Source organism: Zonotrichia leucophrys, unplaced genomic scaffold (genome assembly GCF_028769735.1).
Source record: "Zonotrichia leucophrys gambelii isolate GWCS_2022_RI unplaced genomic scaffold, RI_Zleu_2.0 Scaffold_211_86132, whole genome shotgun sequence".
Classification (NCBI taxonomy): domain Eukaryota; kingdom Metazoa; phylum Chordata; class Aves; order Passeriformes; family Passerellidae; genus Zonotrichia; species Zonotrichia leucophrys.
The window spans coordinates 16,959-33,735 of NW_026992416.1; the positions used below are offsets into that span (position 1 = coordinate 16,959).

General features: G+C 54.0%; 1 protein-coding gene and 1 long non-coding RNA gene across 2 annotated transcripts; both read right to left on the reverse strand.

Annotated features, from left to right (window-relative positions):
* Positions 1-507: 507 nt before the first annotated feature.
* On the reverse strand, positions 508-2,237 carry LOC135461179 (uncharacterized). Its single transcript, XR_010443343.1, has 2 exons — positions 1,173-2,237; positions 508-1,036 (listed from the first exon to the last, which is right to left on the reverse strand). It is a non-coding gene; the product is annotated as an uncharacterized LOC135461179 (long non-coding RNA).
* Positions 2,238-13,169: 10,932 nt separating this feature from the next.
* Positions 13,170-14,150, reverse strand: LOC135461178 (olfactory receptor 14A16-like). Its single transcript, XM_064738163.1, has one exon. The coding sequence runs from the start codon at positions 14,148-14,150 to the stop codon at positions 13,170-13,172; it is 981 nt and encodes a 326-aa protein (XP_064594233.1).
* Between the last annotated feature and the right edge of the window lie 2,627 nt (positions 14,151-16,777).

The window sequence follows — 16,777 nt, forward strand, 5'->3', positions numbered from 1 at the left end:
AAAATGCCTTTAGTGGAGCCTGACTGGGACCCTAATCAAGAAGAGGGGAGAAGGAATATGAGAGATTACAGTCCATGATGACCAGAGGGATAAAAGAATCAGTGCCTAGAGGGAGTAATACCAGCTTAGCCTTTGACAGCAACCAGAAAAAAGACGAGACCCCAGCACCATGGCTTAATGGGCTAGAGGAAAACTTCCAGATTTACTCTAATGTTGACCCAGGTAGCCCAGAAGGCCAATCTCCGGTTCCCTGTGGTCAGGGATGACCCTGAGAATCCCTTTTACCCAGCCTGGTGTTTTGAAGAAGTCTGAATTCTTCGGCTCTGGTTTCCAAGGTTCTTTATTGTTTCTTATTTATAAAATTTTTTTCTCTGGCCTGCCAGAAGTCAGACAGAGGCAGACTCCCTGCCCCTGGGCTGGTGCCTACATTTTATACTATGAACTATGTGTAGTTTATTTTTCATTATTTTCCAATACCTAAAGACACATAGCAGGGGACTTTCAGTATTAATCAAAACAAATGCACCTTTTATTGTGTGCCCACAGCAGATGCAACAGAAGGATTAGAAAGGAGATAAAGGACAGAGAGAGAGAGAGAAAGGAGGGTTGGTTGAGGGGAATAGCTACCAACAGGGAGATGAAATCCTCGTGGTCCAGCCAATAGTTCTGTCTGGTCACGTCGGGGAGAGTCACAAAGCCTTTGGTTAACTCAGGGCTCTTTTATAATCTACCGCCGGGAGGGAGCAGGACGGCACATGGAGGGCACAGTGGAGAATAAATCCATTGGGAACAGGCACAGACAGTCCAGGTCTGAACAGCACAAACCGGTGCCAGCAGTGAGCAGGGCCCGTTGTTTCAAGACTGGTTCCTATGGGAAACATCCCTCTTCCCATGGCAGACATCCCGCTCCAGTCAGGCCAGCACCTCTGGGTTAGAATTTGAAGGGTCTCATCTCAGTCCTTGGGGAGGGCTTCAATCTCTGTCCTTGACGGCGGCTGTGAGGCAGATGAGGGATCTTTGGACCATCTCTTACAGACTGATGTCGCAAAACATAAAAACAATTATTCATCTCCCCTTAAAAGAAAATTAACTGAATTATTTTTCTTATTTATAGTATTATTATTCTATATTTGTATTACCAAATTTGAATGTTTATATTAAAAAACCCATACCATTTTAGAAAGCAAAAAATTTATTGGTCATTGGTTCTGAGTAACACGATTCCCTTCATTAATTCACTGTCCAGTGTGGCTCTTGATTTCTCCTTAATGCTAATTAGCCCCATTTTAAATCCTTTTGTAATCCTTTTTTATCATTTTCACAGAAAAGGTAAAAAAGGCCACTTTGGGGTCTCTGGTGACATTTCTGGGGCACATTTGGGGCAGTTTGGGGTCTGGAGAGGGAATTCAGAGAGAACTTGAGGGTCTGGAGGACACTTGGGGGAGCCGAGTGGGCACTTGGAGGGGCACTCAGGGATCCTGAGGGACAGTTCGTGGTCTGGGGCAGCACTTGGGGGTCCAGGGGGACCCTTGGAGGTCAGGGAGGGGAATTTGGGGCCCTTCGGGATCCGGGCGGGCCCTTGGGGGGGCCCTGACAGGCTTCTCTGGGGCGTGGGGTGTGATGGGAGTTGTAGACGGGGGGCTAATGCAGTTTAACATGGCCGCGGAGCATCACGGGAGTCCGAGACGCAGCTGCAATGGCTCTCAGTGGGGCGCAGGGCATGACGGGAGATGAAGTCCCGGCTGGAACAGCACTGGACATGCGCCGCAGAGCATGATGGGAGCCGTAGTCCCGGAAGTGGCTCGAACGCTTTGTTTGGGAGTCCGGGAAGGTTCTGGGCGGAGACTCCTGCGTCCGAGCCGCGACTTGAGATCCTCGGGGGAACGTAAGCGGTTCGAGAGAACTTGCGGGGAGTTCGAGGACCTCTAACAAGGTTCTTTAGGGTGCGGGGCACGGCAGGAGTTTTAGGCGCAGGACTGTGTTCTGAGGGGCTCTGGGGCCGCGGGGGAGGAGAGGAGATGAATTCCCAGAAGTGGCTGTACCGGGCATCTGTGGGGTCGGGAGCACTCAGGGGATCCGGGGACGCTTTTAGGAGGTCCCGAATGGGCGCTAAGGGGGCAGTGAGGGATCCTGGAGGGTCTGGGGGACACTTAAGGGACAAATGGGGGGCCGATCCCGGTGGTTCTGTGGAGCGCGGGGCATGACGGGCGTTGTAGTCCCGGCTCCAATGGGGCTCAATTGGGCCGCGGGGCATGACGGGAGTTGTGGCTGAGATAGGCACCGTCCCCGAGTCTCCGATCTCTGGCGCTGATTGGCTTCGAGTGATGACGGGCGGGAGCCTCGGCAAATGGGATGTGGCAAAGGCGGGAACAGCCCATTCAACTTCTCCAGTCCCCCCCAATACAGCCCTGTTCATCCCCAGTACAGACCAGTGCAATGCCAGTACAGCTCAGTTCATCCCAAGTAGAACCCAGTTCAACCCCAGTGCCCCTCCAGTCCCTCCCAGTACAGCCCCGTCCCTCCCAATAACCCTGAGTTTATTCCCAGTCCCTTCCAGTTCCCTCCAGTGTCATTCACAGGATGCCCCAGTGTCCCCAGTCTTCTCCGCAATGGCCCCATTGTCTCCAGTCTGTCCCCGTCGTCCCCAGTGTCACTCCCAGTCTCTCCCACAGCGTTCCCAGTGTCCCCCAGTATGTCCCAGTCCTCCCCAGTGTTTCCAAGGACAGTTTCATTTGTCACGGTGGCCGTGGCAGCCAAACCCAGCAGTGGGCTCAGTGCAGTGCCCACAGCCACAGCCCCTTGCAGTGCCCAGTGCAGCTTGGGCTGATGATCCACCCTCACAGCTGGCCCAGGGCAGCTCTGCAGTGCCTTTGGTGGCACCTGGGGCTGGCACACACCTGAGCAGTGTGTCTGTTTGCACTGGGGAAACTATGCAGTTTGAGATTGCTGCAAAAAACCCCAAAAAGGGCAAACCCCTCTCAGGCTGGGTGCAGCCAGCTCTGCAAGCACAGCAGGGCCCAGGGCAGTGAGGACAGACAGGATGGGGCTGGGCAATGTGGAGCAAGGTTGTGCACACTGGGTCAGAGCTCCAGGCACAGCTTCTGTGAGCAGGCCAGAGCTGCTGAGGAGAGACCCTGGGTCAATATCAATCACAGAATGCTGCAATCACCTCTGCTCTAAAGAGAAATTTAATCAAAGACACCCTTTAAAAAAGGAATGTATATTTTATTACTGCTCTTTGAAATCTTTCTCCATAACTGGACTAGGAAAACTTTAATGACCCTCTCAGGGCTTTGCTGTTGTTTACATCAGACTCAGTCCTTGACAGTGTCTTCAAAAAACTTCTAAAGAACTCAAAGTTAAATTTAGACTCCAAATTTTCTTGGAGTTTTAATGGCTCCCACTGAGGACCATGACTGCCTGCCTCTGCTTGCCCACACAAAGGCTCCTTCTGGGGGACATGCTGCACTACAGCCCTGCCCTGGCAGGGAAATTCCTTTCTGTTTGGGTCCTGTCTGTTTTCCCTATCTGCCCATTGCATTAATTCTTTCTTTCTCTGGCTGTTCTCTATTATGCTAAAATGATCCACCATCTCTGAAACCTCCCTTCAATCCCTCCCAGGTCTCCTCTGCTGTCCTCAGTTTCCACTCCACTCAGCACAGAGCTGCTCTCATTTGCTATTTCAGAGGGTATAATTTACTCAGGCCTGAGCTGTAGTGAGGGATAACTCCCAACATCACATGGAAATGTAATCCTACCAGTGTGTTGTTTAAATACAGTCACTAAATGTGAATTACAATTTACCCATTTCCATAAAACACACCCCAAGTTCCCAGATTCAGTCCTTGTTTTCTCTATCCCTGCACCCTTCAGCCAGATGTCTTCATCTTCCCTCCAACCATTCCTGCTGGGAAAGCAGCCCCTGCATGCCTTGTTCCTGTGCTGAAAGTTCACAGGCACAGTAAAAATGGAATGAACCCTTTTGGTATCAGCCCAAGGCTTTGTGTGGGCAGGCAGAGGCAGGCAGGAGGCAGAGCTGTCAGCAAAGGAAGGGCCCAGCCAGGTGGGGCAGCCGGGGGATGCCGACAGCCTGCAGGGACAGAGGCGCAGGGCAGGGACACCGTGGGACAGCCTGGGCTGCACAGGGCACAGGGATGGGCAGCAGCTGCAAGACAGCCCTGCCAGAGCCACCTTGGGCAGCACTTTGGCCATGGCTGCTGGGCCTGGGCCTGAGGCCATGAGGGGACAAGTGACCCTTGCAGGGCTGGGGCCTCATTGCCTCCTTGTCCCTGCTCAGCAGCCTGGCAGGGGCCGCCCCATGCTCCTGCCCTTGCCATTGCACATCCCCACATGCCAGTGCCCATCCCGGGAAGAGCCCTGAGAAAGGAGGGAGGGACAGGATCTGCCTGGCCAGGGGCTGGGGCTCAGGCCTTGGCCCTTTGCATTCCTCAAACACATCCAGGTGTGCTCAGCACAGAGACACCTTTGCCTTGTTTGTCCCCAGCTGTCATCACTGCCTCCATGTGTTCTGCTCTAACTGGAACCTGGGGACAACTTTCCCAGTGGTGTCCTTCAGGGAGCCATTAAAACTTCAAGAAAATTTGGAGTTTAAATTTAACTTTGTGTTATTGACTCTCAAAGACTGAGTCTGATGTAAACAACAGCAAAGCCCTGAGAGGGTCATTAAAGTTTTCCTAGTCCAGTTATGGAGAAAGATTTCAAAGAGCAGTAATAAAATATACATTCCTTTTTTAAAGGGTGTCTTTGATTAAATTTCTCTTTAGAGCAGAGGTGATTGCAGCATTCTGTGATTGGTATTGACCAAGGGTCTCTCCTCAGCAGCTCTGGCCTGCTCACAGAAGCTGTGCCTGGATCTCTGACCCAGTGTGGACAACCTTGCTCCACATTGCCCAGCCCCATCCTGTCTGTCCTCACTGCCCTGGGCCCTGCTGTGCTTGCAGAGCTGGCTGCACCCAGCCTGAGAGGCGTTTTCCCTTTCTTTACTTTGTGCAGCAATCTCAAACTGCTGAGTTTCCCCAGTGCAAACAGACACACTGCTCAGGTGTGTGCCAGCCCCAGGTGCCACCAAAGGCACTGCAGAGCTGCCCTGGGCCAGCTGTGAGGGTGGATCATCAGCCCAAGCTGCACTGGGCACTGCAAGGGACTGTGGCCATGGGCACTGCACTGAGCCCACTGCTGGGTTTGGCTGCCACGGCCACCGTGACAAATGAAACTGTCCTTGGAAACACTGGGGATGACTGGGACATACTGGGGAACACTGGGAACGCTGTGGGAGACACTGGGACATACTGGGAATGACACTGGGAATGCTGTGGGAGAGACTGGGACATACTGGGAGTGACACTGGGGGATACTGCTGCAAATTGGGGACACTGGCAATATTGTGGGGAAGACTGGGAGATACTGGGGCATCCTGTGGATGATACTGGGGGGAACTGGGAGGGACTGGGAATAAACTCAGGTGTATTGGGAGGGACTGGGCTGTACTGGGAGGGATTGGAGGGGCACTGGAGTTGTACTGGGTTCTGCTTGGGAGGAACTGGGCTGTACTGGGGTTGTGCTGGTCTGTACTGGGGATGAACCGGGCCGTACTGGGAGGGACTGAGGAGGCTGTTCCTGCCTCCCCCAACTCCCATTTGCCGAAGCTCCCGCCCATCACCAAATAAGGCCAATCAGCGCTGGAATCGGGGGCGGTGCTTAGGGTGGGCGCCTACTTTTCTTTTGGCCTTCAACTCCCGTCATGCCTCGCGGCCCGATTGAGCACCATTAGAGCCGGGACTACAACGCCTATCATGCCCCGCGCTCCACAAAACCCCGGGATCCGCCACCCGTTTGTCCCTTAATTCCTCTTAAGGGTCCCCCAAACCCTCCATGATCCCTCAGTGCCCCCTTAGCGCCCATTCGGGACCCCCCAAAAGCGCCCCCGGACTTCCTGAGTGCTCCCAACCCCACAGATGCCCGGTACAGCCATTTCTGGGAATTCATTTCCTCTCATGCTCCGCGGCCCCAGAGCCCCTCAGAACACAGTCCCGCGCCTAAAACTCCTGCCGTGCCCCGCGCCCTAAAGAGCCCGGTTGGAGTTCCCCGAGCTCCCCGCAAGTGCTCTCGAACCGTTTACGTTCCTCCGAGGACCTCAAGTCGTGGCTCGAACGCAGAAGTGTCCCCCAAGAGCCTTCCCGGACCCCCAAACGCTGCATTCGAGCCACTTCCGGGACTACGGCTCCCATCATGCTCCGCGGCACACGTCCAGCGCCGTTCCAGCCAGGACTTCATCTCCCGTCATGCCCAGCGCCCCACCGGGAGCCATTGCGGCTGCGCCTCAAACTTCCGTGATGATCCGCGGCCCCGTTAACCCTTTTGCTACCCACGCCTACAACTCCCACCATCCCCCGCGCCCCAGAGAGACTCGTTCGCGCGTCCGAGGCGCCCGCCCAGATCCCGAAGTGCCCCAAATTCCCCTCCCTGACTTCCAAGGGTGCCCCTGCACCCCCAAGTGCTTCCCCGGGCCCTGAACTGTCCCTCGGAATCCCTGAGTGCCCCTCCAAGTGCCCACCCGGCTCCCCGAAGTGTCCCCCAGACCCTCAAGTTCTCTCTGAATTCCCTCCCCAGACCCAAAACTGCCCCAAATGTGCCCTAGAAATGTTTCCATGGATAGAATGGCCTTTTTTACCCTGTGTGAGAATAATATTACAAAAAAAAGATTACAAAAGGCCTGCAAATATTACTCATTACTATAAAGAGGACGAAATAAATAGCCAATAGAGCCTAATTAATTAATTAAGTGAATTGTGTTACTTGGAACCAATGACCAATAACTTTTTGGTGGCTAAAAATGTATAGGTTTTTTTAGAACAGCATAAAAATTAGGTAATAAAACTCCACAATAAGATTTTTATAAATAAGAATAATACAATTATAATTTTATTAATTTATCAAATTTTATTTTTAGAGAAAAAGGAATATTTTAAAAAAATTTTTTTGGATATCTGTTTCAGGTGGGCGATTTCAGACATGGTGAGGCTGGGGGTGAGGAGCAGCTTTTCCAAACAGGCTCAGCCTGCTAGGAGCTCATTCTTCTCTGTGTCCAGACCTCATGAGGAGACATTTGGCATCAAGATCACTTGGGGAATGCTTCTGTCACCTCTTCTCTGAACTGATAAATAAAAAACCCTAAAAATTATGTGCACTTTGGAATCTCCCTCTGAAGAGAACTCCAAACTGACTCCAATCACTGCACAAGCCCTGGAGACTCAAAGTCAATGGAAGAGAGACAAAGAGCTTCTGAGGGCTTTCTATATTTTAATCAAACCCATGGTGGATTTAGGGCTTAGTCCAGGATCCTCAGGCACGGAGAGAAGGATGAAGAAGCTGCTCAAGGAGTCAGGAGCAAAACTCCAAGTGCCTTGGGGCATGGCTGGGCCCCAGTGAGGGCAGGGAGTGCCAAAGGCTGCCCAGGGCCTGCTGAGAGCAGATCCTTGAGGCCAGGATTGCAGGGAGCCCAAGGCTCTGAGCAGGGAACTGCAGTGCTGAGCAAGGCCTGGCTTGGCTGCAGGAAGCAGAAAGGCCAAGCCCTGAGCCCAGCCTGGGCCAGCAGGGCCTGTCCATCACGGGTGGCTCGGGGCTCTTGGTGGGCCAGGGGGATGTGAGGGGCAGCAAGGACAAATGGCATCAACCTGCAGCCCCTGCCAGCCTCTCCAGGGAGGCCGAGGGAGAAGCAAAGTGCAGCCCCTACCAGGAAAGTTCCACCTGTGGGGCCTCCAGAGGCGCTGCCCGAGCCCAGGGCACAAAGGCCTGGGTGCCTGGAGCCCTGCCAGCCCTGCCCAGCCCTTGGCCATGTGTCCTGCAGGCTGTGCCCCCTGGGCATGCTGCTCCTCTGCCCTGGCCGGCTGCACTCGCCCATCTCGCTGTGCCCCAGCATTTCTCACCCAGGGTTTCTGTGCCCTCCCTGGGCTCCCTGCACCCAGCGCTGCTGGCTCCTGGCACACAGAGCCCGGCCATGGCCCAGCCTCACGCTGCCACACCTCCAGCACCAACATTCTGCCCTGCGAGGGACTTTGCTTTCTCCTCAGCTCCAGGCTGAACCTTCCAAGCTGCACTTTGGGGAGGTTTCCTGCAATTCCCACTGCCAAGGAAAGCTCTGTCTCCTGCTGGTCACAAACAGAGAAAGGCTGGTGGGAGATGTGGTGGTCAGAGGCTTTTGGGGCACAGTGACTAAAAATTATTGAGTTTTTAAACATTTTGTGAAAGGAGGGGCATCATCGAATCCTCTGCATTGGATTTATAAGAGCAGACTTTAGCCTGTTCAGGATGGAGATTTTGGAGAGTACTGAATCAGGTACTGATTTTTTAAAGAGAAACAGCCTTCTAAGACAAAGGATTCCAGGAAGGATGGACACCCTTCAAGAAAGAAATCTTGAAGGAGCAGCAACAACCTGTCCCTCTGAGCCAAAAGTGAGATAGCAAGGAAAATGACTGTCCTGGCAGGGCATGGAACTTCTTCCAGGAACTCAAGGGAAAAATTAGGGTGCATCACTTCTGGACAAAGAAAGAGGAAACTCAGAAAATTTTAAGGATGTTGTTAGATCATGCAGAAAGAAAATTAGAGAGCTGAAACTCAATTAGGGCTTAACCTGGCTTCTGCTGTGAAGAGTAATAAAAATGATTTAATAGTGATATTAATGGCAAAATGAGGGCTAAAGAGAACCTCCATCCCTTATTGGAGGAACATGGTTACCAAAGATGAGGAAAAGGCTGAAGTGCTTAACCCCTTCTTTGCCTCAGTTTGCAAGAGTAAATCAAGTTGTCCTCAGGACAAGTGTTCTCCTGAGCTGGTAGATGGGCACAGGGAGCAGAACAGTCCTCTGGAATCCAGGAGGAAGCCGCTGGTGACCTGCTGAGCCACTCAGATGCTCACAGGTGTCTCTGGGAGCAGATGGGATCCATCCTAGGGGGATGAGGGAGCTGTGGATGAGCTCCCCAAGCTGCTCTCCATCATTCACCATCAGTGCTGGCTCAGCAGGGAGGTCCCAGAGCACTGGAGGTGCCAGTGTGAGCCCATCCCCAAGAAGGGCTGGAAGGAGGAGCTGGGGAACTCCAGGCCTGTCAGCCTGACCTGGGTGCCCAGCAAGGTTATGGAACAGATCACCTTGAGTGCCATCCCAGGGCACCCACAGGATGGCCGAGGGATCAGAGCCAGCCAGCGTGGATTTCAATGTCTGCACTGATGATCTGCATGAGGGGACTGAGTCCAGCATGAGGAAATTTGCAGATGACACCAAGCTGGGTGTGAGTGTGGATCTGCAGGAGGGTAGGAGGGCTCTGCAGAGGGCCCTGGACAGGCTGGATCCAGGGCCCAAATCCAACAAGCTGAGGTTTAGCAAGTCCAAGTGCCGGGTCCTGCACTTTGGCCACAACAACCCCTGCAGCACTACAGGCTGGGGACAGAGGGGCTGGACAGCAGCCAGGCAGAAAGGGACCTGGGGGCACTGATGGACACATGAGCCAGGACTGTGCCCAGGTGGCCAAGAAGGCCAAAGGCTCCTGGCCTGGATCAGGAATGGTGTGGCCAGCAGGAGCAGGGCAGGGATTCTTCCCCTGCACTCGGCACTGGTGAGGCCACACCTCGAGTGCTGTGTCCAGTTCTGGGCCCCCAATTTAGGAAGGCAATGGAGGGGCTGGAGCATGTGCAGAGAAGGGCAACAAGGCTGGTGAGGAACAGAAATTTAGTGCGGAATGGTTGAGGGAGGTGGGGTTGTTTATCCTGGAGAAGAAGATGCTCAAGGGGGCCTCATCACTCTCTGCAATTCCCTGACAGGAGGGTCGGCAGACGGGACGTGGTTGGGCTCTTCTCCCAGGGAACAGTGACAGGACAAGAGGACACAGCCTTAAGCTGTGGCAAGGGACGTTAAGGCTGGACCTGAGAAGATATTCTTCACAGAAAGGGTGATTGGGCACTGGAAGGGGCTGCCCATGGAGGTGATGGAGTCACCGTCCCTGGAGGTGTTTAAGGAATTACTGGATGTGGCACTTGGTGCCATGGTTTGGGTGATAAGGTGGTGTTGGGTTGCAGGTTGGAGTTGCTGATTTCCAAGGTCTTTTCCAACCAGGTTAATTCTGTGATTCTGTGATGATTGTGACACTGCAGGGCCCTGGGGAAGCAAGGGGCCATTGTGACACTGCAGGGACTGGTGGAACTAAGGTGTGGTGGGTTAAGTGCTGGCTAAATGCCAGTACCCCCACTAGAATATACTTACTAATTTTCTGCTTTGAGATAGGATTAGAAGGAAAGGAAAGCAGGTTTAAGTCTTTAAAAGGGTATAAAGAAAACTTTATTAACAGTAACTAAATGTAAAAAAATAAGAATCAGAATAAAACTTTTAAAACATTTCTTCTCTCTCCTGCAACATTTTCTTTCCCACAAAGAGTGTACAGAAACAATTCAGTCAGTTTATCCCATCTAGAATTGTCTTTCTTCAGTTCACTTAGGGAGAGGAGTCCTTCTTGTCATTTTATGGAGACTTCTCCACTAGAAAAAAGTTCTCTCATTGCTTTTAATTTCCATGAAAGGCAGCTGCCATGACTGCAATCGTGAAGTCCCCCCCATCTTTTCACAGCCTTCCCACAGCTGTGTATATCGACTATATCAACTTATGGGGTATAAATTTAAGGATGAGCTATTCAAGAGCAAAGGTTATCTTTATCTGTTTCTGAGACCATCTTCATCTCTGGGAACCGAGGTCTTTTTCTTCTTTCCCTGGGGTCAAAGGGTCTTCATCACTCCTCTCTCTCTCTCTTTGTTCAAACTTCTCATAGGATCACAACTACTTCAGCATCTGCTTGCTTTAGCAGAAATGCCTTTGCTCAAATCTACAATTTGAGCACTTCCATCCCACAATACTTTCAATGAGTTACAGGGAAAAAAAGTCTGATCTATCAATTATATTTTCTCCATAGCCTTACAAGAAGATTTCAGGCCAGGACTGAGGCATCTGCTCAACCCTCCCATCTGGGACTTGACTTCTTCTCACTGACCTTCATGTCACATGCTGTTCTCTACGTGTCTTCAGTCTGTCCTTTTCTCTGACCCGAGGCAGGACTGAAGGTCTGTAAGCCTTATCTATGCACTGAAAGAGTTAATATCTCACCCAGGGCCTGCAGGTGGTCCATGTGATTCCTGCTGTGTGGCGGCAGAAGCAATCAAGGTGATGGATTTTTCAGGCTGCCCTGAGGTCTGTGTCAGGATCAGCCCCATGGCCAGTCTCTGGCCCCTGCTGGGTTCTATTCCAGGCCCAGGGCCACTCTCTGTGTGGGTTACAAGGCCACCTCTGGCCTCAGCCACATGATCTCGTGCAGCAGCCACACTGGGGGGAAATGGCTGAGATCTCAGCTGGAACACACCAGGGGCTGATGGCCTCCCCTGCCCCTGCCTGGCAGCTGCTGGTGCCCGGCTCTGCTGGGACAGGGCTGGGCAGGGTCCCTGAGAAGGGGCCCGGCCCCACGGCAGTGCCTATCCAGCCCGGCCCACCTGAGACGGGAGCCAGGCCAGGCTGGAAGGAAAAGAGAGCTTTTCCTGGGGTTTATTAATTTTTAAAATGTGTGTTCATAGAGGCACTTTCAGCTTTCTAGTGGTTTAACAAGGTGTCAATCTCCAAAACCAGTCTCTGATTGGTGCTGTTGGTCACAAAGGAAGCTCTCAGCAACTCTTCTCAAAAAACCATTTTCGTGTGTGGCTTCTTCCCTCCTTACCAAATGGCAATTAATGCAAAACCAGCACATAAGGGAACAATTGTGACACTCTGGTGCCCCGTGGAACCAAGGGTCCCTTGTGACACTGCAGAATCTTGTGTAAGCAGGGGTCCATTGTCACACTGAGCCACCAGGGAATCCATTGGGGCACTCTGGGCCTCACTGAACAAAGGGACCACTGTGACACTAAGTGACTGTGTGGAGCCATGGAGGCCATTGTGACACTGCAGGGCCCCATGCAACCAAGGGGCCACTGTTGCTCTGCAGGGACTCTTGGAATGAAGGAAACGTTTTTGACACCATGGTGCTCCTTGGGACCAAGAGGCCATTGTGACAATGTGGAACCAAGGAGAGCATGACTGCTCTGTCCAAGGAACATTGTGACACTGTGCGACCCACAGATCAAAGGGACTTTGTGACACCAAAAGGTGCCATTGAACAAAGTGGCCATGTTGACACTGAGGGGCCTCATGGAATCATGGAGACCATTGTGACACTATTGGACCTCAAGGAATTATGGTGACCAAGTTAGCTGGGAGTGTGGTTCTGCTGGAGGGTAGGAGAGCTCTACAGAGGCACCTGGACAGGCTCAATCCAGGGCCCAAATCCAACAAGGTGAGGTGGAACAAGACCAAGTGCCGGGTCCTGCACTTTGGCCACAACAACCCCTGCAGGACTACAGGCTGGGGACAGAGTGGCTGGAGAGTGGCCAGGCAGAAAGGGACCTGGAGGATCAACCCCTTCTCTGCTGCTCCTTCCCGTCTGCCCCAGGGCCCTTGCAGAGCACCAGCCATGCTATTGCCCCCAGCCTGCCCACGGCCAGCCTGGGGCTGCTCACGCGGCTTTTCTGTGCTGAGCATTGGCCTGGCCGTGTTCTTGAGAGAGCCTGGGCAAGGAGCCTGGAGCCCCCAGGACCTGGCCTGAGGCGTCAGCGCTGCCCCAGCAGTGCCCATGGCCTGTCCCTGCTGCAGCCCTGGCACTGCCACCCCCAGGGCTGTGCCTGGCCCCGAGAGCACTCAGGCCCTGCAGCAACACCAGGGCCACCAGGGCAGCGGGGCAGGGCCACGGCAGCAGCACTGGCAACACCAAGTGCTGCTGCTGCTGGGAACAGCTGCTGGGCCAGCACTGATCTGCGCCCAGCTCTGCACACAGACATTGCTGCTGCAGCTCCAGAGAAGGGAACAAAAGGGGCAACTCTGGTGAAAACTTTGCTGGGAAATCCTTTGTCTAATTTATAGCCACTGAGAGCGCAGCTCCTCATTGACACAGAATGGGACCACAGTGAGGGTGGAGAGTAACAGAATAAGATATGGCACAAAGAATGAAGTTTTTTGTGAATAGTATTAAAAAGTGAAACAAAGGAAAGAAAAGGACAAACCAAACACCAAAACCAAGCAGAACTATCAAAGATTACTTTTATTACAAGTGATTAGCAAAAACTGGACAGCACTTAATTGTGTCTGATACCACCCAGTCATCAGTGTCCAGGTTGCAGCCTTGAGCTCCTGATTCCTCAGGCTGTAGATGAAGGGGTTCAGGGCTGGAGGCACCACTGAGTACAGAATTGACACTGCGAGATCCAGGGATGGGAAGGACATGGAGGGGGGCTTCAGGTAGGCAAACGTGCCAGTGCTGAGAAACAGGGAGACCACGGCCAGGTGAGGGAGGCAGGTGGAAAAGGCTTTGTGCCGTCCCTGCTCAGAGGGGATCCTCAGCACAGCCCTGAAAATCTGCGCATAGGAGACAACCATGAACACAAAACAACCAAAAGCAATAGAGACAGTGAAAATAGAAAACTTTAGTTCCCTGAGATAGGATTTAGAGCAGGAGAGCTTAAGGATCTGAGGGATTTCACAGAAGAACTGGCCCAGGGCATTGCCATGGCACAGGGAAAGGGAAAATGTATTGGCTGTGTGCAAGAGAGCATAGAGAAATCCACTGGCCCAGGCAGCTGCTGCCATGTGGGCACAAGCTCTGCTGCCCAGGAGGGTCCCATAGTGCAGGGGCTTGCAGATGGACACATAGCGGTCGTAGCACATGACGGTCAGGAGGAAAAACTCTGCTGACACAAAGAAAAGAAAGAAGAAAACCTGAGCAGCACATCCTGTGTAGGAGATGTTCCTGGTGTCCCAGAGGGACTTGTGCATGGCTTTGGGGACAGTGGTGCAGATGGAGCCCAGGTCAGTGAGGGCCAGGTTGAGCAGGAAGAAGAACATGGGCGTGTGCAGGTGGTGGCTGCAGGCTACGGTGCTGATGATGAGGCCGTTGCCCAGGAGGGCAGCCAGGGAGATGCCCAGCAAGAGGCAGAAGTGCAGGAGCTGCAGCTGCCGTGTGTCTGCCAATGCCAGCAGGAGGAAGTTCCTGATGGAGCTGCTGTTGGACATTTGCTGTGTGTGCACCCTTCAACCTACACAAGGAGGAAAGACAGGGAAATGGAGGGGAGATTTCTCACAGAAAAATCAAAGCCTTTTCTCACAGACCCTTTCCTCCCACTAAACACCTCCCCCTTGTCTATGTCTAGGAGACTTCCCTCCAGCTCTGTTGCTGGATCCCTGATTGCTGCTGGCCAATGTTGTGTAAGGAGCTGGACCTCGTCCTGAAGGACACCTGGGAGTCAGCCCTGACCCCCAGTGAGCGCAGGGGAACAGTGAGGGCAGGGGCCAGTCCTGGTGTTTGGACTTCGATAAAGAAGGTTCAGCTAAGGCAGAGAGCTGCCTGGGTGAAGGGATGGGGATAGCAGGAGGCAGAATGAGAGATTCTGCTGCTCTGTGGAATAACAGACAGTCTAGAGAGGCAGGAGGGTTGTGTGAGGCTTAGTGCAGACTGAAGAGAGCTCCTCTGTCCCTCTCCCCTGTTCCAGCTGCCCTGGACTTGGACCTTTCTGAAATCCACTCCTGCGTTAGCCTGGACAGCCAGGAGACACGGCTGAGAGGAGAGGGATTCCTGGCACACAAAGTGGATCCTGCCTTTCCCAGAGTCAGGAGAGTGGGCTCATTGCCAGCCTCCCAGGCTGCCCTGCCCAGAGCTGCCCGGGCACAGGGAGCTGGGACACCCCATTGCTGTGCTCAGCCTGCACAGGAGGAGCCCAAGGGCTGGGCCTGGCCCTGCAGCTGGAACTGCCATTGCAGAGAGCCCCTCAGCAATGCCAGCAGCACCTGGGCAAGGCAAGGAGAGAGAGAGAGCCGGGCCTGAGGAAAAGCCTTTCCCTGGCCAGCCCTGCCCAGCCCCTGCCAGGCAGCAGCAGGGCAGGACAGTGGCCCTCAGGCCCTGGTCAGCAGGGAATGGGCACATGGCCGCAGAGATGCCCTTCATCTCTGGGGCTGCTCTGCCGGCCCAGGAGGGACTGAGGGCCCCAAGCCCCCGGGCTGAGGGCTGTGCTGGCTGCGAGGGGACACAAGAGCTGTGCTGCTCAGGGCAGTGTGTGCCCTGCAGGGCAGGCCCTGCAGGTGCCACATCTGCCCTTCAGCAGGGCTTCCCTCGGCAATGCCTCCCTCCCTCCCTGCCCACGGCTCTGCTGCTGGAGCTGTCCCAGCCCCAGCTGCTCCTGTGGCCCCGGGCTCCTTCCCTGCCAGAGCTGCCCGAGCCCAGCCCAGCCCCTGGGCCAGCCCTGCCCTGCAGCTGCTTGGCCCTGCAGGTATTAAAACCAGCACCCCCAGCCCGGGCACCATGGAAAGGTGATGCTGCATGGATCTGTGGGCTGGGCAGGTGCAGGCACTTGCTGAGGTGCCCAGGAATCCTCAGTGTGATGGTTTAAGAGCCTCAGCCCCTGCTCTACCCTGCACAGCTGAGTTTCCATTGCCACCATGCTGAGACAGGTAAAAGCGGGAGCACAGATTCAGGAAAGCAGAGACCCAAGCAGGAAACTCCAGCCCTGAATGAGCACATGACAAGGGCCTTCAGAAATGAGCTGGGCATGATCTGCAGCTCTGAGCAGCCCTGGTGCAGCCTCAGCTTCACCCCCTGCAGCTGTCCCTGGCAGCAGGAGCCATCCTGCCCTGTCCCTCTGACAGTGCACAGGACAGCCCCGTTCTGCAACACATCCTCTTCCTCCTCCTTCTCCTCCTCCTCCTCCTGTGCCCCAGAGAAACTGGGAGAGTCCTCCTGACACATCCCCCAGGCTGTGGGGTGTGCTGGCTCCAGGAGATCCCTCCAGGAGCACAGGGGACATTGCCCTGCACTCACACACTCACCATGCACAGGGCTGTGAAGATCTTTCCCCAAGTGAAGTCTCAGCTCAATGTCTTCCCAATTCTGATTGACTTCAGCCTGTCTCTGCCTGGCTCCTGTCCCCTCAGTGCCTGCAGGCAGAGCCCTCAGTGCTGCTGGGCTGGGAGAGGAGCTGGTCCTGGGAAGAGCTGTTCCTTTAAAGCTCAGCAGCACAAACACAGCGCAAGGACTTAATGGGCCTCTTGGGGATTTGGTGTTGTTTACATCAGACTCAGTCCCTGAGAGGGTCTTCAACAACTTCTCAAGAACTCAAAATTAAATTTAAACTCCAAATTTTCATCAAGTTTTAATGGGTCCCATAGAGGGACATGACTGAGAAAATGTCTCCAGGTTCCAGCTAGAGCAAAACACTGGAGGCAGTGATGACAGCTGGGGACAAAGAAGGCAAAGGTGTCTCTGGTGCTGAGCAAACCTGGATGTGTTTGAGGAATGCCAAGGGCCAAGGCCTGAGCCCCAGCCCCTGGCCAGGCAGATCCTGTCCCTCCCTCCTTGCTCAGGGCTCTTCCCGGGATGGGCACTGGCATGTGGGGATGTGCAATGGCAAGGGCAGGAGCATGGGGCGGCCCCTGCCAGGCTGCTGAGCAGGGACAAGGAGGCAATGAGGCCCCAGGCCTGCAAGGGTCACTTGTCCCCTCATGGCCTCAGGCCCAGGGCCAGCAGCCATGGCCAAAGTGCAGCCATGGCTAAGGTGGCTCTGGCAGGGCTGTCTTGCAGCTGCTGCCCATCCCTGTGCAGCCCAGGCTGTCCCACGGTGTCCCTGCCCTGCACCTCTGTCCCTGCAGGC

Bases quoted from the DNA above. Each gene is read 5' to 3' on its own strand.
- LOC135461178 (XM_064738163.1), bottom strand. From the start codon at position 14,150: ATGTCCAACAGCAGCTCCATCAGGAACTTCCTCCTGCTGGCATTGGCA.